This window comes from Copadichromis virginalis, linkage group LG17 (assembly GCF_057382275.1).
Source record: "Copadichromis virginalis isolate Kocher_CV1m ecotype Utaka linkage group LG17, C_Virginalis_male_GT1.1, whole genome shotgun sequence".
NCBI lineage: Eukaryota > Metazoa > Chordata > Actinopteri > Cichliformes > Cichlidae > Copadichromis > Copadichromis virginalis.
The window spans coordinates 1,891,920-1,918,059 of record NC_140634.1 but is presented as its reverse complement, the minus strand read 5'-3'; the positions used below and the strand labels follow the sequence as shown (position 1 = coordinate 1,918,059).

Below are 26,140 nucleotides of genomic sequence, written 5' to 3'. Positions count from 1 at the left end.
TGCACGGACCGTGCGGGTGTTTATTTAGACCAAAGTCTTTGGCTGTGTCGTAAGACCGAGTGCATGCTGTGTTAATATCTACCTATGTACGATAAACACACCACAACATGACGTATGTAATGATAAAGCTACACGCTGAGCCGTTCGTCCTGCATGTAACGTGTCACCAGGAACTATTAGGGAAAAATGGACGTGCACGTGTTGCTGCTAAAGCTCACTTTGTGTCATTAATAAGCAAGTCTGGATCATCTCCTGCCTCTCTGCCCCAGGTTCAGGCCACTGTTGTGGGTTTCCTGGCGGCCGTAGCAGCCGTGGTTCTTGGTTGGATTCCAGAGGGGAAGTTTCAGATGAGCCACGCTGTTTTGCTCTGCTCCAGCAGCGTGGCCACGGCCTTCATAGCCTCCCTGCTGCAGGGTAAATACACACACTGTGACGCAGTATAAGCTGGTAATGCTGCTGCTGCTTCACGTCAGGCCTTTTAACACGCACGTTTTCAGTTGCCTATAATGTGATGGCTGTGAGTAATGTGCTTATCCTCTTGATGTCATATTCAGGTATCATCATGGTGGGGGTAATTGTGGGCTCGAAGAAGACGGGGATTAACCCAGACAACGTAGCCACGCCCATTGCAGCCAGTTTTGGTGACCTCATAACCTTGGCGATCCTGGCCTGGATAAGCCAAGGCTTGTACAAGTGCCTGGGTAGGTCCTACCTTTACTACACTTGCATATGTTCTGACCGCATTACAAGGAGCCACTTTGTTTCACAGTCAGCCAATCGGCTCATTATATTCATAGAACCCATATATTACTGATCCATACTGTGTAGAATTAGGACACCTGTTCTGAAGAACCTTCCGCCTCCACCGAGCTCTGTTCAGGCTGCTGAGCCCATCATGAAAACATCGGCGCATAAATAAAGATTATTGGCGAGCACAGAGGGTGTGCACTTTTAGTTTTACCACAAATTATTAAGAGTGTATAAAATTGTACCTGTGCAAACTTCAGTTTTATTTCTTAGCGCCAAATCACAACAACAGTCGCCTCAAGGCGCTTTATATTGTACAGTAGATCGCACAATAAGGTGAATACAAACGCACCTGAGGGGATTATATCAGACATCGCAGCCAAGTAGTCTTTGGTCTTATCTGTCTGTCCACTGACGGCACACATGCTTACATGATAAAATGTCTGTCTTTGTGCCAGTTTATCTGGTAAAAGTCAGTGTGAACATCCATCCGTGCATTCGCCGCACACAGTGATGGAGCTCCATCGCTGCGTATCCAAGGCTGGGTTGTAGAGCCCAGATGAGCCCGACTGAAAGATGTAATCTCTCCAGCGTGTCCTGGCTCAGCCTCCCCCACAGCCACACTTTCCTTCAGCCAAACTTTTTACACCAACATTCTCCTTTGAATATCTTCTTAGGCTCTTGCTTTACTGATGGAACAAGAGAGGATGTCAAATGTACTTTCTTTTGAATAAACTTGCAGATGTACTGTATGGAGATCTGCATTAAAGGGCTCACAGTGACTGCCTAAGAGCCCTCATGCATATGATCATTTATTAGTGGGCCATCACATGCATGAATGCACCTCGGAGTGTTTCAGTCTGAGTGCGGATGTTTAAATTCAGTCATAATATCCAGTTCAAATATGCTTCATGTGGTACTGTAGAGTCATACACTCCCGCAGTCGGCCAGCAGGGGTCCTTCCTGTCTCACTCTGTAAGAACATCAGCCTCCAGTTTCAGGACAGACCATCTCTCTTCCTCCTGACATGCGCTCCACATGTTTAATTCATGTGACAGCAGACCTGTGCTGCACCACCTTGTATTACTCAGTGCAGCCACATTAGAAGCGTTTTCCTTTGGAAACCATCTCATGCTAACTAAACCCGTCAGGTCTAATTGCTGAGCACAGATGTTCTCCATTATAAAAGGAATAGTTTAGTGCTGGGAGCTAAATTTCTTAAGCACACTTCAGATTTCCATGGCAGGGCAGTGAGGCTGTCTGGCTGTGTCGCTCACACTGGCTCTCTTGTTTTTGAGCCCAGCAGACACCTGCCCACTAAACTCAAACTAACGGTCAGTTTACTCGCAGATGATGAAAACTGAAATCGCTCGTCTGTCTGTTCTCGTAAGAAAAGCTAAAGCGAGAGTCATTTAGAGGCATTGAGGGAAACAGCCAAGTAGAGACGCAAGCGAGACATTGCAGCTGTAGGAATCATGTGGAGTCCTCTTGGGTTTATTTATAGTGCTGTTAACCAACAGGATTGTTACAGAGTGCTATACTGAGAGGGCTCAACAATGGATGAGAGCAGCGATAATGTGAGTGTGAGATGAAGCACTAACACCAAGAAAAGGGCCCAGAGTTTATGCACAGGTTGTGTTGATACATCGCACAAATTAACAGATGGGTGTTTACATGCCGGCTGCATGTAAACCTGCAGAAAAGCATTCAATGCAACACGGTGCACACCCATGACACGAGGTAGTGATGGTGAGATGAAGCCTCATGATGAACTGAAGCTTTCCATCCAATTGGTCGACTCATGGTTCGAAGCATTGTGATGATTCATTTGCTCTACTGCGCCATCAAGTGGACAATTCAAGTGAAGCGGGCTCTTTGATTATAATGATGTGTAAACCTTATGTACATCTGGATAATGACACAAACTAGTGTTTGGTGCTTCACTTTTTAATAAACTAAAAGACAGAAATCAGATTATAGGATGTGTAGTGTTGTTTATTTATATTTTGGTGTTTATCATTTGTGATATTTATTACTGTGTGCATACTTTATTAGGAGAGACAAAATAAAAATAAAAAACATCTCTTCCTTGCTGGTTCCATCGAAGAAGAAATGCACAAGTAACTATGTAGCACGTACGTAATCCAATTCCACAACACGGTGTGATGGGGAATCAGCTGTTTTCCTGCCCATGTTATTTCGAATCTGGCGCGAACCGATGAACCAGTCCCTGAATCAGTCACGTGGTACGGACTGCCCGCGAGGCCTCGAACGTCACTGCCTACGTAATCAAAGCAAGCCTCGATACGCGCTTCAGAAAAACGCCCCCGCGATTACCCGACGCACGATTCGAAGCTTCGACACACAGGACACATCACTAACACAAGGAAGCAGAACTACGATTTTAATGAGTAGGATAAAGGATTTCTCCTTATATGTGAAACCGTTACATTAACGGGTCCAAAGGAAGGTTGGGCTTTGGCCCACAGTCAGCTGAGACTGCTCACGTGAAAGCTGCTGTAGGTTCACCTTTAGATAAGAATGAAGAATTCATCAGTCTGAGTCTTCTTTCTGAGTTGTCTGTTGTGAGACAGACGCTGCCATAGTGCAGGACTTTGTACTCTATGCACCAACTCTAAATGACAGTTGTCCTCTTTCTATATATTTTTCACACTGACTTCAGTACAGTGAAATGCTGCAGTCTCATCCACTTCACCTCATCTATGATAGACGTGAGTCGGACTTGAAATAGTTGAAATAACAGAAGAAGAAAGCAGTTCTTTTGTTTGGTCCCCACCTGCTCAGGTAACCTCGCCACCACGTCTCTTTGCAGGCTCCTTCTTGTTAAACAGGTTTTCTTGACAGCAAGAAAGCAGAACACTTTCTTCTTCTTCTCATTATTATTATTTTCTGCTTGCCCAGTTCATGCTGGGTGCACGACTAGCATCTAAAAACACGGTGGTAGTTATCATCACTCTTTGGAAACACCATTTCTTTCCCAAGCATTAGAAGAATGGAGCCATTTAGATAGCTGGCAGCTGCTCCGTCCCTCTTCCTGGCAGAGTGTCGTAGCAAAATGTATTCCTTCAGGGATGGGCAGGAATATCAATTGCTTGCTCGCAGGTTTATTCACCGAAGCAAGATAATTATTGACACGTGCAACGTCTAAAGGTAGAAGAGTCTAACTGGGACTTTGCCTGTTAGCCAGCTTACTTAGTCTATGTTAACTTGGTGCCACATTTCCAGAGGCTGCTCTGGGGCAAGGCTCCGCTCCAGATATGACTCCGTTTATCTGTTTCACATTTTAAAATCCAAGGCCTACTAGAGCCCGTTGTATCCTGAGCTGGACACCACGCCCTTTCTTTTCTTTAGACCATCAAGATAGTAAATGTGGGACTGCTTGCTAATGACAGTTACTGAGTGCTTGAAATGTTGGAAACATCTGGTGGTGGCTTCATGCAGGTGCTTTAGTCTAATTACCTCTCCAAAATAACTGTTATATTTTAGTTGAAACAAAGACGTTTACTGTTAGAGTCTTAGAGCAAGTGAGAGAAAATATCCGGTGTGTATTTACTGGATGGATTTAGGACTGGATGCCAACGGGCAGAGTCAGCCACAAGTAAAGAATCTTCATTCCTTAAAGTGCTGGAAAAAAGTCCTGTTTGTGGTGCTGAACCATTGTTCCAGCAATCTGGACGTCCCGATGAACAGAATCAACATGTTGGGATTTTCTTACCCGGGTCATTGAGACGTTTCAGGTGTTACTCAGTTTCACCTGAGCAGGAAACGGACAGAAACTAAAACCCAAGTGTGTCTCCTCTGCAGATTCCTATCCGTATGTGTCGTCGTTGGTTTGGGCCTTCTTCATGTGTCTGACTCCGCTGTGGATCGTCATCTCCTCCAAGCACCCCGCCAGCCGCACCCTGCTCTACTCAGGATGGGAGCCCGTCATCACTGCTATGGTCATCAGCAGGTGTGTGTGTGTGTGTTTAGTCTTCTGAAGGAAAAAGAACAGCTGTCCCGAGTCTGCACCTCCCAGCGTCTGGTTTGCATGATGACTCATCCCCTAAACAAATTGCGGCATCCCAGCACATACACCCTCAGGTCTCCTTGAGCCTGGCGGCCTTACAGAGGAGCCAGTAGGAAGCAAATTACTGTCCCGCTCACTCTCTCTCACTCTCTCCTCTCAACAATCAGTGCTGCTGATATTACAGACCCACACAGGCTGTAATAGAGGAGGGGGAGCTGGGCTGTGAACAATTGAAAAATCCTTCATTCTCTCTGTCCAGTACAGCCATGAAGGATTTTAGTAGCTCTTCTAGAGAAGCACACAAATCCACTGTACACATCACTTAGGTGAAGGTGAGCCTATGCCTTTCCATGCACTCTGAGTTAATGAGCTAATTATGTTGTGCTCTGCAGCATCGGAGGGCTCATCCTGGACAAAACGGTGTCTGACCCAAATCTGGCCGGCATTGTAGTGTACACCCCCGTTGTCAACGGTGAGTATTGACACCGCTTCCTTCTTTTGTTCTGTGCAGCATAGAGGTGTTGCTGATGTGCAGTCGTGTGCCCGGGGGGCATGAACAGACACGGAGGGGCTGGCTAAAGACCAGACCAAAGGTTTTAGTAACAGCTTCTTAAATCCTATTTATAAAACACACACATGAAAAATCCCACTCCTCCTTGAATCTTCCATCCTCTAATTCTTTCAGGATACAGCATTACAGTAGGGTTGGGCGATATGGTGAAATTTTCCGAGAAATTTAAGTCCAATAATCGACGATGGGCGATATATTCGTGCATGTGCAGACTTTTTGATGGGCGGAGCAATGTAATCATGCACGGACTAATTTGTGCGTTTACAACACAGAAGAAGTCCAAACATGGACAAACGAATTACCAAAACAATATAAAGTCGCCACTTTGGGATGAAGGAGGTAAACCTAAGGATGTAACCAAAGCGGTGTGCCGCTTGTGCAGACGTATAGTGCGAGCAGAGGACTCAAAAACGACTAACTTGCATGAGCATGTACGCGTCCACCATCCGAATGTTTTTGTCTGAACGTAGGCACTGCCTTTCTTTCTTTCTGTTATGAGTTTGAGTAAATGAATCGCTGCGTTTGGGCGCACTCTGAGGAGGGTGCATGTGCTCGCAGATGAAAGAGGGTGCTGTTGAAACAGCGCTATTATTCTGTTGACTGCTTCTGTTAGCGCCATCATTATTAGCAAACTTACTCATGGGCAAATAAATAAATCGCTCTTGTACCCACTCTGTGTGTGTGTGTGTGTGTGTGTGTGTGTGTGTGTGTGTGTGTGTGTGTGTGTGTGTGTGTGTGTGTGTGTGTGTGTGTGTGTGTGTGTGTGTGTGTGTGTGTGTGTCACATGGTTGCCATGAGTATTACATGTAGAGGCAGCACAGTGGTGCAGTGATTAGCACTGAGCTCGGTCCCACCACCTGGCTGTGGACTTTGCGTGGGTACTCCAGCTTCCTCCCACAGTCAAAGACGTACAGTTAGCAGGGTTAATATTAGTCTAGTGTCTTTATAAGACTACAGTTATAGAGAAAAACACTCAACACCCATCAGACACCATCCTCCCCATGAGCAAGCACTTTGGTGACAGTGGGAAGGAAAAACGTAATTTTAACATCGAGAAACTTCCAGCAGGCTCAGGGAGGGGCGGAGCCATCTGCTGCGACCACTCGCAGAGGTGGGACATGCTTTTTTTCCCTCTTTAATATTGGCACAAATAGAAGTAATATTTCATGTGTCAAATGTTAGTGAATCAGGTCTCTAATATTCTGCACCTGAAACGAACTCCCAGAAATACGTTTGCAACAAGTTCAGTTACAAAAATCTCCGAGTTCCCACCTCTTGCACGCAGTCCTTTGTAAATACCAGCAGTATAGTTTTTAATTACATTTATTCCTAGTTAGCTGTACCACAGCACATTAGTTAATCTGCTCCATAGTGTCTTAGTAAGGTGTACATGCTGCTAGAGCTGAACAGAACCCACCCTTTTCAGAAATGTCCATATCTGGTGTTTCTGCTCCACTCAACTTAATATGTGCCTTCATCTTTGTTTATGAGCTGTTTCTGCACAGCTGCTACTGTAATAGCAGCTGTGCACGGTACGAGACACCCTGTGAAGTCAGAACAGGAACAGTTTAGGAATAATCGTTATGGGCTTCATGTCCTCAACAATAGATTTGATAGTTACCAACTCAACTTTGTTCTTTCTGTGATGAGAGAGGAAGCGTCACATCCAGTCTGAGTGTAGCTGCTGCTCCTGGCACACCCTGGGGCTACACATGTTGTGGCTGGATGTGTGAACCATTATTAAGATAAAAAGTGAAATAAATAAATAAAAACACATAATTAAACAGACCAAACGAATTAAAATATGCCTCTTTTGATGTGGTCACGCTGAAGGCCTCGAGCCTGAGACATCAGACTCTGCAGTACATCCTAACACAGGTAAGTGTAGATGGCTGCTGTTCTGAAAATTCAGTTTTAACAGATTCCTCCTGCTTCCAGAAATGAATTAACGAAGCACTGTATTCATCTCAAAAGTAAAGACACAATTGCGTGACCAAAGAGAAAGGCAGCGATCGACAGGCTGACCTGAGGAGTCCGGCCCATACATTTAAATGCAGGCGTTCCTGCAATAGCCAGCTGGGCGTCCATGCCCCACCAAGCTGCTCTCAAAGTCTGTTTGATCTGTTCCTCTTTTCATCTTATCACATTAAGATGCCTCTGCGTTTGTATGTGTAGCTTCTACCGTTGGCTTTTAAGATCACCTCTGTGATGGTTCACAGACACACTATTAAATAGTAGCTTAAAGGTGCATTACAGCTAAATATGTACCCTCATAAAGCTTTTAACCTGAGACACTGTGCTAACCAACCACAAACAGTTTCTTGGTCCAACAACTGTGTTAGAAAACACGGCGTCATTGAAGCATGGTAATAATGTTGCATGTTGTCACTCTGTGCTATAATGTAGGCTTGGATGTTATCGAATGATCACATTCCCTGAAAGCCATAATTTGGGAACTTATAACTTAGTTTACATTTTTGGCAGAGTTATAAATATGACGGCTTGGCTAACAGCAGTTCTTGTTTTTAATTTAGACCTCGAGCTCCTCCCTCAGCACATTGCTTTCATACTGGAGCAAACCTTTAGTTCTGGGTTGTGCTTTTGATTCTGTGCTGCTTTACTGAACTTATTTATGACGGACATCATTTAATGCAACCCAGAGTGTTTCGTGGCCACATCTCTGTCACAGCCTTTAGCTGGCGCTCCACTTGCTGACTGTGTTGATAAGTGGGCTGAATCAGCAGCCAGGTTCAGTAATGACCTGCTCTTCTCCACATGTAGCAAAGCGCCCTGACGAAGCACATCACAGGGTTTGAAGACTGTCCTTTGAATTAGGAGAAGAACTGTCGCTGCTACCATCAGTTTAGACTTTGGCCTTTCTGTGTTACTGTCAGCTCTTTAACCTATAACGTGCCTTGAAGCAGCTGATGTTGTGATTTAGCCGTTTTTGCAGCTGCAACTCAAACACGTGTGTGTATGCAGGTGTTTTCTTTGCTCTGGCCGCTCAGAGTAATTTAGCAGTATTTAACGTAAAGTAGTGAGACAACACTTAGCAATAATTTTGTCAGGAGGGACGTGTTGCACGTATTTAGTCGCACTGAAAATGAAATTGGAAAAGACCACTACAGGGTCACCTGTGCTATGATAGAAGGTGTGGAAGTGATTTAGATTAAATGGATCTTGCCTTGTTGGTGCAGTAAAGGTTCCTGGTGGCCAAAGGGCTGCTGTGAAGGCAGACAAATGGCTCTCAGAGGAGACAAAGGCCACATCTAGAAATAATGGAAAAGCTCTCTGCTGGTGTGCTTTGGATTTTCTGTTTTTTCTGCTGTTTTTCTGACAGCGCTTTTTTCAGATCTTAATGAGCAGCAGCATTAAAGCGCATTTGATTTGACTGGAAACGAGCTGCTTAACGTGGAAGTTTGGGAACAGAGAAACTGCTTCTGTTGTTGTTTGTCTCATTTATCTCTCTCAGCTTTATAATTAATGCAGTCTTTGACCCTGGGAGCAGAGATGGAGACAAAGTGTTTCTACACAAGATGGATAACACACTGCAGAGTCTATTTGTCTTTTTCCTCTAGCTGCTCAGTTCCCAGGTGTGAACGTACGTGAATGTACGAGCAGCGGAGGGACGTGCTCGGTACACACTCCCTGGATAAACAAGGGTTACTAAAGAGCCTCCAGATGCTCATCACCATAAATAAGTTACCTAATGAGACTGGTTTAGGCAGACAGTTGGAATCCGTCTGTCTCCGGTCCTCTTCCATTTCCCCTTACCTTTCCCTCATCACATTTCCCACTGCCAGTGGGCTCAACCGCAGCTGCCAGGGCTCTGGCACCGCCACAACAACAGATAAGCTTTTAATTAAATGCCATTAATGAGAGACGTTTAAGGAGATGGAGTACGAACCTGACTCTAATTGGTTTTCTACTGAGACGTACCCCCGGCACAAAGCAGCTGTGGAACCACTGCGTGTCCGTTTGTGAGCACTGGGACTTTTTGATTTTGTTTGCACCGTTGGGAAAAGAAGCCATCTCCGATTTCAGGAATCGCAGAGCGAGTGCCTCGTGTCTTTTGGCTGATAAAAATGCACCAGCGCTCCTGTCCTAATAAAAGTACATTTGAAGAAAGGGCAGACGGAGCAGAGATGGGGAAAGCATGTGGATGTTTGATTAGCAAAGAGTGGGGGAGGGGGTGTGTAGGGCTTGGTAAGAAGGCAGGTTAAATGAAACATGGGGGAGAGAAAGCCCTCTTTTCCCACACTGACCTCCATTATTTCGTTTTAATGCTTCAGGGTTATTTCGTTCAGTTTAAGCTTAACTATCCTGATACTGCAGGTTTCAAACTGGGTTCTGACATCTTTAGTATCCAGGGAGCGTCTGACGGTTTCCTCTTGTCCGCGTTGTGCGATGCACATCGCAGGGTTTTGTCATCTTTTGTTTCTTTTGATCTGAAATGCGTTTTCAGGTGTGTGTCTTAGAGACTTTTATGTGACTTTGTGAAACGTGCAGATACATTATGCTGCATATTTTTGTACCAGACATCACTGAGAGACAGCCCAGTCTTTAATCTTTGCTTGTCATCTGGGCATATTTGCCTATTTTTCTTTCCTTCTGTTGTTTGCTTCAGGATAAGGTGTCTGCCTTTTTTACATCTAACTCCTACCAATAAGTCATCTTCTCCTTCATCTGTCAGTGTTTTTCTTTCATTATGCTTGTTCTGTATTTGTTTCATTCTGCCACTTTCTCATTTGAATAAACAATATAAATGAAACCTTGAGAAGAGAAGCCAAGATTCGCAGACCTTTGCTGCCACCACCACCACCTCCCTGCAGGCAGAGTGGCCCAGTTGAGAGCAGCACAGACCCCCTGTAGCTTCCACGAAGGTTTGCCGTGGCCCAGACATCCTCATCGCCCTCATTGCTCCTGTCAGACCAAGTGACCTAAATAAGCCAGATTGCCCTCTTAACCACCTTCAGCTAACTCTGCCCCCTGCTGAGGTGGCAAGAATGCCCTCATACCCCAAACTGTGTCGTTGAGGATGTCAGAATCGGTGCTCCATCACATCAACCAAATGTGATCATTTAACATATTTTTGAAATACCAAATTCAGTTCTAAAATGAAACTTTCAAATGTATGAAGGTTGGAAAAACACTCTTGGCAAATTGGATGCTTAAATTGTCAGCCTACACATTTCCTTCCCTCCGTCAAACTCTGTGTTAAACATATTTTATCACACCACAAAACGTGTGTTGGAACACAACCAGCCTAAAATTATTCATATAAATATAAAAGTAATTTTTAAAATGGTGAAAAATATTTATCACGTCCTCTGAATAGCTAAAGGCACGTTGGTGACGTAGGCAGATGATTGTTTGGACACAGTTGTACTCACCTGGACTGTACGCTGACCTGCTGCTGTGGTTCTTTACAACCAAACCAATTTATTAAGTCTGACGTAGTTATCCGTTTCATTTTCCAAGTGCTTCTTTCATAAGACAAAGAAGCACAGAGATGATGGAGAACCAGCCCTGCAGGACAGCGTCTCTGGCTGTGGGAGTGTTTCTAATATTCAGTCAGGCTGACAGGCTGACCTGAAGGAGGGAACACAGGTAGTGTTAGCCAAATGTTAATGCCTTGACCCAGAGTGACGGGTGGATCCTGGTAGTGGGTTCAATGTGAGTGGAGTTGCCCCCCACCTTCTTCAAATCTAACAAAAGTGGGATCAAACGTTTGTGCTGCAAAAATGTTTGTTTGTGCTGCTTTCATTTTAAAAATATTAATAAAATAATGTCCTGATGCGTGCTTAATCATCGATTCTGTTCATCTGGACATTTTCAGTGGGAGAAGATTCTCGTCACTCATCCAGTGACTTCTTCAGTCTCAGCTGACAGCCGCTTTCTCCAACCTTATAAACAGGACATGTGCAGTGAAGAGAGATCTTACATCTGTCTCCACTGGCATCCCAGTGACGGAAGCGTTGGAGGTAGTTTGTAAGAGATTACAGGATCACCCCAACCTCAGCAACAGGACCACTCTCAGCACTGATCAGTTGTGTTTGCTTTTGGAAGTGTGTCTTAATTCCACGGGTTACCCAGTTTCACCCATTGTGGCCAATTTGTGCGTGGAGGAGGTGGGAAACCGGGCTTTGTTATCGGTCACGACAGGTGTGTGATGAGCCCTTTCCTCCTTTTTAAAATGGTAGCTGCACAAACGTTTGATACCACTTTTGTTAGATTTGAAGAAGGTGGGGGGGCAACTTCACTCACATGTGTGATCACTCTGTCATTCTCACATGGTTTTGGTTTGCTGTGATAAATGCATATGAGTGTACTAGTGCTGGGTGATATGGGGGAAATCTAATATCACAATATTTTTTTAGCTATATCGCTTTTGGTGACCGAGTAGTTGTGGGAACCGACTAGTGTGCAGCGCCCTGTCGTCACCTCCAAACGTTTTCTATACAGTTCCCTTATAGCAGTCAAATAGTGCAGTCACTAATGCTGCTGGTGCTTCAGACAGAATGACAGCAGGACACAGCTTCACAGATGTGAACAGTCCCTCGAGTACGAGCCGCATACATAACTGCATCGACTGCATACACATTAGAGCCCAGTCACTCGCTCTGTCTCTCTGTTGTTTTGGGTGTTTCACATAATATATCCACATGTTGATGAGATCTAACTTTCAGTGCAATCCAAACTCAAACTTGATCCAGCTCTTTTTCCCAGGCCAGCTGCCCCTACTTCCTGTCTATATTTCTCCACTCTGACACGAGGTTCACATCATCTCCACATTGTACCTTTAAAGAATGGCATGGGATTGTGTCCGACTGTGAGGACAGGAATGTGAGGGGACAGATGGCAGAGAGCGTGAACGCTCGTTGTGAAGTGATATCTGTTTACAGGCCCTGTGGGAGGGCTGCTAATGCTCCAGCGTCACCAGGCAGACAAAGAGCTTCAATAGATGGAGTTAAGTGGACATCACCCTGAGGTGGCAGCGGTGTCTAATCTAATATAGTCACTACAAAACGAATTTGGGAGGCTTAACCACGCGGCGTCGCTTCTTGTCCTTTGTATTTGGTTTCCAGCACATGATCACAGTGACCATCCGATGACATGTAGTCCTGTGAACCTTCTGAATAGCAAATACGTGAATTATTTCTGAATAAATCATCCTCCTTCCTGCCAGTTCTCACCTCCCCTGAACACTTCTTTATGTACATAACAGCAGTAGGACTTTGTTCTCTTCTGACCTGCTCTGTGTACACCTGTCTGCTAGCTGGTTCTTCGTGTCTTTGTGTAAGTTCTCCTCTGTGGTTTAGTCACCACGCTGTGGCTACAGGAACAAAAACACAAGAAATGTGTTTGTGTGTCACCTGCTGAAGGAAAGGTGATGCTGAGGCACGTGAATATAACATCAGCATGTTTGTCAGTACAGATGGTGTTTCATATTTCCATCACTGATCATCTGCTAGATGATTAAATGCATGATGAAAAAATCCAAATCTAAAGCATTTTGAAATAAAGAAGATTGGAATCATTTCACTGTCTTGGAAAACATGCAAAATGTGAACATATTGAGAGCTTTGTGATGCAAGAGCAGAAACACCAGGACTCTTTGTTCACTTTGGCAGATAGATCCAGAGGAACATGAGACAAAACTGTTCAGCGATAACCAAAGGAAACCTCACAACCCCCCCCGGAGAGGTGCTACATGCTAGCAGGCAGAGCCTTGAGGAAACCGGGGTTGTGCTAGAAACAAACCGATCTGAAAACGTGAACACTGGTAACCTGCTGGTGGTGAAAGCTTTACTTTAAAATGACAGACTCTAATTACAGTATAAGTACTTAGATTTGTAGTTATTTGTTGTAGCGCTCTAAGCTAGCTGTGGCCTTGTTGTAAGTCTCTATAACATTGAAGCAAAACCAGTTTCTGCTAACTTTGGGTTGATGGTGCTGTATCTCAACATGCAGAACTAAGTTCTCAGCAATCGTTGTTCTCTACCTCCGTGATGTAAATGGACAACAGTCCACACAGAATCACAGACACCCTACATGCAGAGTTCTACGAGTTTGTTCTACATTTTTCATTTTGACCTTTCGTGGTACGTACGCAACAAATAGAGTCGACCTTTAACAGAACAGGCGTCTCCTCTCAGCTACAGACATTTTTATCTAATTCTAACAGGTCTCACTATTCACAATCACGTTTTATTTTTGAAAATCTTGAAGTGTTAGCGAAATATGTTGCAGAGCTAATGTGTCTTAATTACCCTAAGCTATGCCCACAGGTTTCCAATGTTTAAGCACAATTAAAAATCAAGAAGCATTTAGAAAAAAAGAAGAAGAAGAAGCGCCTTGTTGTCAGTTACTCATGTGCTCTACTTTGCAACCTGAGGTCACCTGTCTGTTTTTTAACAGCACTCCCTGCAGTGTCACAATGCATATCATTTCATAAAGTACATCATGCATTATCATGACTCCAGCAGTGCCTGTTGTTTTACTCTAAAGCAGCGGAATTTATGGTTTTCAGGGTTTTTATCGTTAACTCTGTTTTCCCCGCGTCTTTTCCTGTGTTGTAGTTGTGCGTCTTATTTTGAAAGAAATATTTACATGTTACCATAGCGACCAGAGGGCATTAAGAAGCAGAGAGGAGGATGTTACTCTCCACGTTGTTGGCGCAGTTCAGGAGGACGCTGCTAATAAAGTTACACAGTGAATTCATCTTTATTATTATATTTACAAAATACCAGTTTTTGTCTCGGTCGTGTCGTTTTATTTTGTTGTATTTATCCGCCACACCTTAAAAGCCGCAGCGTGAAAACATTGTCTGACATTAAACCGTCTGTGGAGCAACAAAGGTTGGGGAGCGCGGCTCTAAATAATATTTGGTACTGATTCTTATAGAGGACTTTTCTACCCTGGAGCACCGAAAGCACTTTATAAACATGCCTCATTCACCCATTCATACAAGCATTCACACTCTGATAGCTGCATCAGAGAACAACTTTGGATATTTGGCATGCAGACTGGAGCAGCTGGTGGTCTGCTCTACCTGAGCTACAGCCACACTTTGGGAGATATGTTAGCAGGTTTTTGAACTCTTAAATATTGATGTGTTCTCACTTAGGAAAGGTGAAAAGTAGTGTTTCGTTTCAGCTTCATGCTGTTGTTGAAGTTATGTTGATAACTGCTTTCTGTAACGTGCAGGTATTGGAGGTAACCTGGTGGCTATTCAGTCAAGCAGGATCTCCACCCACCTTCATTTCCACTGTGCTCCTGGGGAAGTTCCCAATGAGGCCAAGGGCTGCTACTACCCCTGCCGCACATTCTGTGGTACAGGTCAGTACACACACACACACACACACACACACACACTGTTTAATTGGCTTTCACGCACGTATACGTGTTTAAAGTAGGCTTGGATGTCATGTTTTATGATGGTGTCAGAATGATGATCAGGCTCAACTGAAGACTTTGAAACGAGCTTTTAGCCATTCCCCTGGCTCGTTCGTTGTGAGACCCTCTCCTGCAGGCGTAGATTAGCTCTGTGTTTGGAAGAAGCAGTGGGGGCAGCTGGTGGACTGCGTGAGCGGGTACAGTTTGTCACCAGCCTGTGTGTTTTTCATAAAGAATAGAAGAATGTATTTTGGATCCCTCACGTTCAGCTCTAATGTTTTCATCTTGTTTGTATTTTCTCAGGCGCCAATCATCGTTCTGCACAGATGCTCTTCCTTTCGGCCATCCCCGGTCACCTGATTTTCCTCTACGCCATCCACTTCATGAAGAGTGGCCACACAACCCTGACGCCCATCTTTATGTCTGTCTACCTAGCTGCTGCTATGCTGCAGGTGAGTACACAGCCAGTGTAAAGAATTCTAGAATAATCCTTCCACATGAAGCATTTAAGCTCACTGGCTCTTTTTGCAATCCCATCTCAGACCTTAATGCTTTGTTATCAACACCAACAAAAAGGCATTGCTCAGGCTCCTCTGTGATTCCAGTTGTTTAAAGCTGTATAAAGTGACTATATGTGGTCCGACAGGCCGCTTTAGTGACAAAATATTAGGCTCACATTCATCAGTGTACAAAGGCTCTACATCAGTGCTCACCCTGTTGTCTTCAGTTTGCATCAGCAGATTTTTTGCAACATCTACAAAGTTTAAACAGAAGAAATGATAGCATGTTTTTAATCCGCTGTGTTAATTGTATTTAAGAGGGTCAGCGAAAACAGCAACACCTGTGAACCTGTGTGAAAATATTCCGAGTCAGATATAAAGGGAAGATGAGTCTGTGTCTTCCTCAACAGCAGGTGGAGATGCAGGTGTGTGAGTGTTGTGGTTTGAGGCGGTGCCTGAAGGAATCTTATTTTGTTTTGGCAGCAGGTATGATAATTATGAAGGAGCAGCTTGAATTATGATTGGCTGCTTTCACTTCTTAGGTGCATCGTGATCTGTCTTTAAGGTCTGGAATTCGAAGAATTGACTTCGCGTGTGTGCGCGTGTGTGCGCGTGTGTGTGTGTGTGCGTGTGTGTGTGTGTGCGTGTGTGTGTGTGTGCGTGTGTGTGTGTGTGTGCGTGTGTGCGTGCGTGCGTGTGTGCGTGCGTGCGTGCGTGCGTGTGTGCGCACGTGCGTGTGTGCGTGCGTGTGTGCGCGTGCGTGCGTGTGTGTGTGCGTGTGCGTGTGTGTGTGTGTGTGTGTGTGTGTGGGTGCGTGTGTGTGTGCGTGTGTGCTTGCATGTGCATGCGTGTGTGTGTCTCGGACTCTTGCTCTGCCCAAAGGCTTTTTGAGGCTTCCCTAAATCTTTAATGCAGACACAGAACATTAAGATGTAATCCTGGCCACTGAGGCATTGGACACTCTCCTAATCAATTAAGAGCAGAGCCGCTTTAAGGATCCTTCAGTCCCAAATAGAACATCAGATGGCAGAGACGACTCTCGGGACTGCAGGAGTAAAAAGTGTTTGTATCCAGCCTTTTTCACATTGAAGTCACCAAAGAAGATGACTGATCTGTTCAAGAGCTGAATCCTGCTTTGTGTGGGTCTTTCTGCACGTCTTCATAGATGGAAGTGTTTTAGGGTACAAATGTTTATTGAAGTAAGATGCAGAAATGGCTCCCAGAAGTACGTGTGCTTTGTCACGAGGTTTCTCCTCGTGCCATATTTAATCATCATTTTACACCGTCATATGGATGGATGCTAAACTCTGTAATATTCAAGAGGAAAATGTTGAATAGTAAATTCATATGATTCAGTTTGCATTGTGTTTGCAGTGCCTGCACACGTTCGTGTCTCAGCCGTTTGAAGAAAATAAAAAAGCCACCGTGCTCCAAACAGCAGACAGACACAGCTGATGACACACTGGTAGCATGGTGGGGCATCTAGTAGAGTTAGAAAGAAGATCAGAAAAAAGGAGCTTAAAGGGACTACAGGGAGTGCAGAATTATTAGGCAAGTTGTATTTTTGAGGAATAATTTTATTATTGAACAACAACCATGTTCTCAATGAACCCAAAAAACTCATTAATATCAAAGCTGAATGTTTGTGGAAGTAGTTTTTAGTTTGTTTGTAGTTTTAGCTATTTTAGGGGGATATCTGTGTGTGCAGGTGACTATTACTGTGCAGAATTATTAGGCAACTTAACAAAAAACAAATATATACCCATTTCAATGATTTATTGTTACCAGTGAAACCAATATAACATCTCCACATTCACAAATACACATTTCTGACATTCAAAAACAAAACAAAAACAAATCAGCGACCAATATAGCCACCTTTCTTTGCAAGGACACTCAAAAGCCTGCCATCCATGGATTCTGTCAGTGTTTTGATCTGTTCACCATCAACATTGCGTGCAGCAGCAACCACAGCCTCCCAGACACCGTTCAGAGAGGTGTACTGTTTTCCCTCCTTGTAAATCTCACATTTGATGATGGACCACAGGTTCTCAATGGGGTTCAGATCAGGTGAACAAGGAGGCCATGTCATTAGTTTTTCTTCTTTTATACCCTTTCTTGCAGCCACGCTGTGGAGTACTTGGACGCGTGTGATGGAGCATTGTCCTGCATGAAAATCATGTTTTTCTTGAAGGATGCAGACTTCTTCCTGTACCACTGCTTGAAGAAGGTGTCTTCCAGAAACTGGCAGTAGGACTGGGAGTTGAGCTTGACTCCATCCTCAACCCGAAAAGGCCCCACAAGCTCATCTTTGATGATACCAGCCCAAACCAGTACTCCACCTCCACCTTGCTGGCGTCTGAGTGGGACTGGAGCTCTCTGCCCTTTACCAATCCAGCCACGGGCCCATCCATCTGGCCCATCAAGACTCACTCTCATTTCATCAGTCCATAAAACCTTAGAAAAACCAGTCCTGAGATATTTCTTGGCCCAGTCTTGACGTTTCAGCTTGTGTGTCTTGTTCAGTGGTGGTCGTCTTTCAGCCTTTCTTACCTTGGCCATGTCTCTGAGTATTGCACACCTTGTGCTTTTGGGCACTCCAGTGATGTTGCAGCTCTGAAATATGGCCAAACTGGTGGCAAGTGGCATCTTGGCAGCTGCACGCTTGACTTTTCTCAGTTCATGGGCAGTTATTTTGCGCCTTGGTTTTTCCACACGCTTCTTGCGACCCTGTTGACTATTTTGAATGAAACGCTTGATTGTTCGATGATCACGCTTCAGAAGCTTTGCAATTTTGAGACTGCTGCATCCCTCTGCAAGATATCTCACTATTTTTGACTTTTCTGAGCCTGTCAAGTCCTTCTTTTGACCCATTTTGCCAAAGGAAAGGACGTTGCCTAATAATTATGCACACCTGATATAGGGTGTTGATGTCATTAGACCACACCCCTTCTCATTACAGAGATGCACATCACCTAATATGCTTAATTGGTAGTAGGCTTTCGAGCCTATACAGCTTGGAGTAAGACAACATGCATGAAGAGGATGATGTGGACAAAATACTCATTTGCCTAATAATTCTGCACTCCCTGTAAATATGACCACAAAAATGACCTGATGGAGGTTTAATACAAGTGGAACAGTGGTTCTGCGCCGCATGGAGCCACTACAGATGGCGTCTGAACGAGCAGGGAAACTGTCGAAAAAGAGCAAATATTTTTTATAGGGAGAATAAGCAAATACTTCTGTGTGCTTTGTCTCTTGTTTTGCTCGTGTCAAACATGACCTCATGGGGCTTCCAAATAGCAGCGTTGGTTTACAGCACAGTGAACTGATCATGGAGTGTTTACACTGAGAACTATTGAAGCAAAGCGCTGCAGTCAGTGAGCAGGTCTGCAGGGCTGGAAAACTAATGTGTGGGTGTGTGAGGATTATAAGCAGGGGATAGTAGCTTCACCTTCAGCGAGCCTCCGCCTGTAATGCAGACCAGTGCAAATGATGCAATGCCCACCAGCAAACTCACATGTGCAAAAAAAGCGTGACACTTTAAGGTCGTAAAGGGAGCGCTGGCTACTACTGTAAAGATGCATAATATCTGATTGCATGAGGAACATTAGTTTTAACACTGTTTATGACTTGGAGTAGATCGTTTCTGCACTGGCTCTGAGAAAAAAGTAGCCTTGGTCAGTGCTCGTAAAAGACCCCGATGCACTCACTGCACATCGGAAACTGAAACCACATTACCCACACGGATACATTTCATTTGGTTTTTGCCAGTAAGTCTTTTTAAAGAAATAAATGCTCAATTCAAACTGGCTGTGCGAATACCCAGTTGAGATTCAATATGGACTTATTTTTCCCACACCTTCCAATGTCGTTCCAAATTTTCTCCTACATTCGATGCAGCGCGAGACCCCCAAAAAAAGTGTGTAACATGGCAGAATTTGATAATGTCATTCAGTTCTACTTTAACTGTAGCAGTCTGCTTCTTTAATAGCAGTGATAAGCAGAAACTGCACATGGTACAGTTTGATAGCGTTCCATTGAAAGTGAAAGCAGAGAAAATAAGGGGAGAAATTGAAACATTCCTGCAAAATAGCCCGACTCATTGTGCTATCTCTGCCTGCTTCACAGTACAGTCACTAGTTAGGAAGGAAGAATGGGGTTGTGCATGTTTTGGCGCACGGTGATTAATAATTTTACATAAATCCATAGGGATTAAAAAAAGCCTGGAACATGGCAAGAGATGAAGCATGAAAACATAAACAAATCACACAAGACAGCACGATTTAATGTTAGCCCACAGCATATCCAGTATAAGAATGAGGCAATACTGAATAAACTAAGGCAACACGGTGCAGTCAGTGGTGGTGTGAAGGGAAAGTAGAGAGTTTGACAGATTGGGATTGGAGCAACTTTGTCTGATGAGGTTAAACAAAGTTTAATAGTGAAGCATATGCATGTCTATGATAATGTTAATGGAAGCCAAGTTCCTGGATAACACAGAGGTAGTACACAGGAAAACATGAATCAATAATAACTGAGGTAACCATCTCTTACTCTGAAGACATGATCTCATTATTCCAGTGAGTGTCAGATCTTATCCAACTCAACGTAGTTTGGGCTCTCATCTGTCAGCAAGCGTTTGGTCCACAAACCAGTCAGCTTCACGCATGCATCAAAAGACAGTATGGCCAGGCTTTCTGAGGTCCGCATGACATTTTCCTATCAAGTACACCAGTATAAGTGTCAGCTCAAATGCAGTCAGGGTGTCTGTCAGGCAGTGCTCAGCAGCAGCAGGATCGTATTTTGCTAGTTTAATAGAGTAATTGCTGTGAAAGGTTGCCTAGAGGCAAAATACAGAGGAGTGTTTCTGAATGTGCTCAGTAGACAGCTCAACGCTCTCAGATGTGAAATCAGCATCATCGTCATCAAAACACCAAAACAAAGCAGATTTTATTTCCCGATTTGGCTTTGACTGCTGTGTGATGTGAGCGACAGCTGAAACGTGAATCCAAAAACAAACAAAGCCTCGATTTTTGTGATGGTAAAATCCAAGAGATTTTACAACCAGCAGCAACTTTGGGGTTGAAAGATTATGCCTGTAGAGACGTGCCGAATAGCTTCTTGAGGCTGGCTCCAAGAGTCAGTCCCTTTAGACTTCCATGTTAAAGTGTATCATAACAACTGTACTCAAGACCACTGCTTTTTAATAAATCGCACTATTAAACTTTATAAATGCTTAAAGTTAGCATTGTGGCTGCTGGCACAGATAAGTCGCAAGCACCCGGCTTTATCCCCATCCCTCTTCCCCGCTCTTTTTCTTTCCCTCTTTCTTTCTCCCATTTCTTTTCCCCAGTCAAGTCTGTCCCGTGTTCAGCAAATGAAAATAAAATGAACAATAAAAGGTGAATCAAATAGACCAATACGGCAAGGCTGGGATGGTCCATTTGGTAAAGTAAATTTCTTTGGCTTTAGACAATAATTCTGATGGCAAAAGAACCAAACGGGACAGGCAAAAAAAAAAAGCAAGCACCCGGCTGCTGGGTGAATGAAATTCACGTATTTTATTGTAAAATTTAGCACTGATGCCTAGGGCTGTTCGATGTAACGATATATATCGGATGACGATATACAAACATCTATCGTTTCATTTTACGCTATCGTTTGTTTCGTGGTGTTGCAAAATAAACTGTTTACAGCAATATTTTTTCATGGTTCTGATGTCACTGTAGTGGCTGTATTCATTTCAAGTTCTCTCTTCCTCTTATATTTAATATAACCACACTACGGATGGACAAGCGCCTGTTTTCATGCGTTGTCGTTAGCAACAACGACGGTAAAACCATCGCGTGTCCGCTTGTTTACGTTCCACATAAACCTTTCACAATAAAGTTCAAGATCCTGTTGAGACTTTTCAAAATAAACTGAATCATGTGAAAGAGGAGATTATTTATGGATGAGAAGTAAAAAAGAGCCGCCAGGTGCTAAAAAATAAACCTTAGACTCAAACGTTAGAACAGGCTTTTCCCCGCAGCACGCCGTGTAATAAATACAAAGAAAACGGCGCCGTTACAACTTATGTCTAAAAATGTGTCGTTTCATGCATCGGTTAAAACACTCGACTCAGCTACATGACGCCCAGCTGGAAACACTTCACCTGCCCGAGATTCACAGAATTTACAGAAAATGTTACATTTGTGTGATTTATATCGTTATCGGACGATAGATGTCTGATATCGGGAGATGAGATTCTGGTCATATCACACAGCCCTACTAATGCTCCTCTGTGCTGGATCTATGTAGAGACTACACAAGTGGAAATGCTGTTGCCGGTTTCTGAGCAGGCTGCATCAACAGCACATACATTATAAGGGAGGTGCATATCAGGTTAGGGCATAAGGTTTTAGAAGGGTTTGTGGTTACAACGTTCCTATGGCATTGATTTGATACAGACATATAAATCTAATGTCATTTATATGTGCCTCTGTAACATGCATCCAGATCATCTCTGGATGCATGTTGCTTATCAGGCTTGCAGTAAGAGCCATGTGCCTGTTCATCTTAGCCCATATGATGCCTGACAGGAGCTTCCATGTAGGACTGAGGCAGGTTATTGGTCGGTAGTTGGAGGGGACCGGTCCCTTCTGGGGGTCCTTTGGGGATCAGGACCGTCCGACCTTCAGTTAGCCATTCCAGGTGTCTCTCGTCAACTAGCAGCTGGTTCATTTATGCTGCCAGACGCTCGTGGAGTGCAGTCAGCTTCTACAGCCAGTAAGCGTGAACCATGTCGGGCCCTGGTGCTGTCCAACTCTTCATACTGGAGACCCTTTCTTGGATATCTGCCACTGTGATGGCTACTGGACCCTGTTCAGGGAGGTCGCTGTGGTCTGCTCTTAGATCCACTAGCCACTGAGCATTGCCGTTATGGGTTGTGTCCTTCTCCCATATGGTCTTCCAGTATTGTTCTGCCTCCAGCCTTGGTGGTGCTGTTCTCATATTGTTCCCCTGCCACTGAGAGTACACCTTGGATGGTTCTGTGGAGAACAGCTGGTTTATTCTCCTGCCTTCGATATCTCTTGTGTACCTTGCGGCTGTGAGTCGTTGCTTGGCAGTCTCAAAGGTTTCAGGTATGGACAGCTTGCTGTACTTATTAGGCACCTTCTTCATCACACCTTTCTGCAGCTCCAATAGTTGGCTAACCTCCATCCATGCTACTGTGATCTTGGCCTCTAGTCTCCTCCATGGAGGATATTGCTCCTTGTGGCTGTTCAACTCGTAGCCAAGCATCTCACTGATCTCTGCTGCTGTAGTGCAGATCAGCTGGTTAGTCTCTGTAATGGTAGCGGTAGGTAGGTCCGTAGTGCTGCATTCACATCATCTAGTAGATGATCTGTCTGTACTTCACGTAGTCTTGGAAACCGGCAACGGAGGATCCAAGTTTAACGCTTTCAGGTCAGTTCCTCTTGCAGTCAACACTTTCTTCCTTCGCTCTCGGGGCTTGGTACCTAATCTCAGGTGGGGGTGATGATACAGTGGGGCAAAAAAGTATTTAGTCAGCCACCGATTGTGCATGTTCCCCCACTTAAAATGATGACAGAGGTCAGTAATTTGCACCAGAGGTACACTTCAACTGTGAGAGACAGAATGTGAAAAAAAAATCCATGAATCCACATGGTAGGATTTGTAAAGAATTTATTCGTAAATCAGGGTGGAAAATAAGTATTTGGTCACCTCAAACATGGAAAATCTCTGGCTCTCACAGACCTGTAACGTCTTCTGTAAGAAGCTTTTCTGTCCCCCACTCGTTACCTGTATGAATGGCACCTGTTTGAACTCATCATCTGTATAAAAGACACCTGTCCACAGCCTCAAACAGTCAGACTCCAAACTCCGCCATGGCCAAGACCAAAGAGCTTTCGAAGGACACCAGGAAAAGTATTGTAGACCTGCACCAGACTGGGAAGAGTGAATCTACAATAGGCAAGCAGCTTGGTGTGAAAAAATCAACTGTGGGAGCAATCATCAGAAAATGGAAGACATACAAGACCACTGATAATCTCCCTCGATCTGGGGCTCCACGCAAGATCTCATCCCGTGGGGTCAAAATGATCATGAGAACGGTGAGCAAAGATCCCAGAACCACACGGGGGGACCTGGTGAATGACCTGCAGAGAGCTGGGACCAAAGTAACAAAGGTCACCATCAGTAACACACTACAACGGCAGGGAATCAAATCCCGCAGTGCCAGACGTGTTCCGCTGCTGAAGCCAGTGCATGTCCAGGCCCGTCTGAAGTTTGCCAGAGAGCACATGGATGATACAGCAGAGGATTGGGAGAATGTCATGTGGTCAGATGAAACCAAAGTAGAACTTTTTGGTATAAACTCAACTCGTCGTGTTTGGAGGAAGAAGAATACTGAGTTGCATCCCAAGAACACCATACCTACTGTGAAGCATGGGGGTGGAAACATCATGCTATGGGGCTGTTTTTCTGCCAAGGGGACAGGACGACTGATCCGTGTTAAGGACAGAATGAATGGGGCCATGTATCGTGAGATTTTGAGCCAAAACCTCCTTCCATCAGTGAGAACTTTGAAGATGAAACGAGGCTGGGTCTTCCAACATGACAATGATCCAAAACACACCGCCCGGGCAACAAAGGAGTGGCTCCGTAAGAAGCATTTGAAAGTCCTGGAGTGGCCTAGCCAGTCTCCAGACCTCAACCCCATAGAAAATCTGTGGCGGGAGTTGAAAGTCCGTGTTGCTCGGCGACAGCCCCAAAACATCACTGCTCTCGAGAAGATCTGCATGGAGGAATGGGCCAAAATACCAGCTACTGTGTGTGCAAACCTGGTAAAGACCTATAGTAAACGTTTGACCTCTGTTATTGCCAACAAAGGTTATGTTACAAAGTATTGAGTTGTATTTTTGTTATTGACCAAATACTTATTTTCCACCCTGATTTACCAATAAATTCTTTACAAATCCTACCATGTGGATTCATGGATTTTTTTTTTCACATTCTGTCTCTCACAGTTGAAGTGTACCTCTGGTGCAAATTACTGACCTCTGTCATCATTTTAGGTGGGGGAACTTGCACAATCGGTGGCTGACTAAATACTTTTTTGCCCCACTGTATATGTCCCCAATACATATAAATATATGATCACTCCTTGCTCCAAAAGCCAAGTATGGCTAGTATTGTAATGTTGAGGTAGAACCAGCTTACTTTCAGACGTGATTTTGGCTTCCACAATTGTGAATAGAAAATCATTGTAAAAAACGTTTACTATTAAGCTCTTCTTCTTTTCTGTGGTTGTAAGTCAAGTACACTCTTGCATGGTTTCTTCCCTCCCAAAAAGCTCAAGGTCACCTATTTTTAAGTGCAGCTTGAGCAGGATGACTAGCAGGGAGGCACTGGTGAAAAAGATCAATCTCACAAGGTTGGTGTACAATAAGTGAACATGTGGAACGGTTATTAATCACTGCAGAGACAGTCATTCGGTTTGCATTCAACAGCACACAACAGTTAGCTTGGGCTCAGCTCTATGCTTTACGATAAGCTCAGTGGAGAATCACATGTAGAACATGATGCTGGTAATAAAGGTTTAAAAAAGGTTCCAAAAATAAAAGATCTAAAGCAGCCATGCTAATTTCTGTTGCTGTGTTTCTGTTACACTCATTTGATGGAATTCAGCTACTAAAATTATATCCATGTTTCCCAAGATATGGATGTTTGAAGTTAGTCATAAAAAAGTCATCCTGACCAAAAACGTGATTTTGATTTTGACAGATCAGCAAAATTGATTTATGTTTTTAATCCTAAATGAAGACCATAAAGCTTTCTTGTACGTATGAGGTTATAAGGGTTAAAATGAGTAGACATGCACCATGCACCACGGCTGTATATCCCTACAGACCTGTGGCCAGGTGCATCATAAAGAAAGCTGATTTATGCTGAGGATAAAATATTGAATATAAGAAATGCTCCCAGATACAATAAGCTCTCTTAAATTTATCGTATTTGCCACTTAAAAAAGATCTTTCAGTGTACTTTTGTATTAAATGACTTCCCCTTTAAATCTTCTAATTCAAAACAGATGAATTCAAATGAAATGCTATAATAAAATACCCAAGTCCGCGTATTCAAGTCATTCTCAAACTTAATTTTGTTATAGCCTGGAAAAAGAAAAGATTATTCAATAATGGCTCAATAAAGCAGCTTGCAATGGTCCACAAATCAAGCATTTCACTGAGCACTACTGTAGAATACAGCAAAATCCAATTATGTTTGCCCAGATGATAAATACTAGAGTATCTAATAAAGTGGCTTCAAGTGATACTGTTTGTATCACTGCAGGATTTGCAGGTTTCTTTGAGCACAGGGTTCCATATATACTGTATATATGTTGCATATTTAGCTGAGCTGCAGAGAAAAAAGGGGCTCAGAGATGTAACCATGAATAAGCAAAAAGATGTCTACGTAACAGCTCCGCGCACATATCAACAACACAGTATAACCTTACCTCTCAGAGATGATTAAACATTGATTATTTCAGAACATCTATTCATGTCAAAGTCTGGGATGTGTTCGGTGTTACGTGAAAGTCTGTTTTTGTGCTCAGTATGCTGGATGATTTGAGAAATGTGCAGGTATAAATATATGAGTGACTTTAGCACAAGTCTTTGTTGTAGTCATTACAGACCACCTTACAGTGTTTGCATGTCTTTTTATTGCCTCACCAGTATCAGAAGAAACACTTTCAGTCGTCCATACTTTCTGTCTGGTAACAAGCAACGTCCAATTATTTACAGGATTAAAGGATTTACATGAAAGACATTCAGTGATTCCAGCAGCGTCCTGAATTGTCTCTTAATCTCATAATTCCTC

At 43.8% G+C, this 26,140-nt stretch overlaps 1 protein-coding gene across 3 annotated transcripts in view; it reads left to right on the top strand.

Moving 5' to 3' along the window:
- slc41a2b (solute carrier family 41 member 2b) overlaps window positions 1-26,140 on the top strand; it is a 42,161-nt gene that overhangs the window by 7,005 nt on the left and 9,016 nt on the right. For all 3 annotated transcript variants that reach the window (XM_085435841.1, XM_085435839.1, XM_085435840.1), the window contains exons 5-10: window positions 270-414; window positions 555-701; window positions 4,573-4,720; window positions 5,170-5,249; window positions 14,559-14,690; window positions 15,051-15,199. In XM_085435841.1, coding sequence (XP_085291967.1) covers window positions 270-414; window positions 555-701; window positions 4,573-4,720; window positions 5,170-5,249; window positions 14,559-14,690; window positions 15,051-15,199 — 801 coding nt within the window. The remainder of the gene's footprint in view (window positions 1-269; window positions 415-554; window positions 702-4,572; window positions 4,721-5,169; window positions 5,250-14,558; window positions 14,691-15,050; window positions 15,200-26,140) is intronic.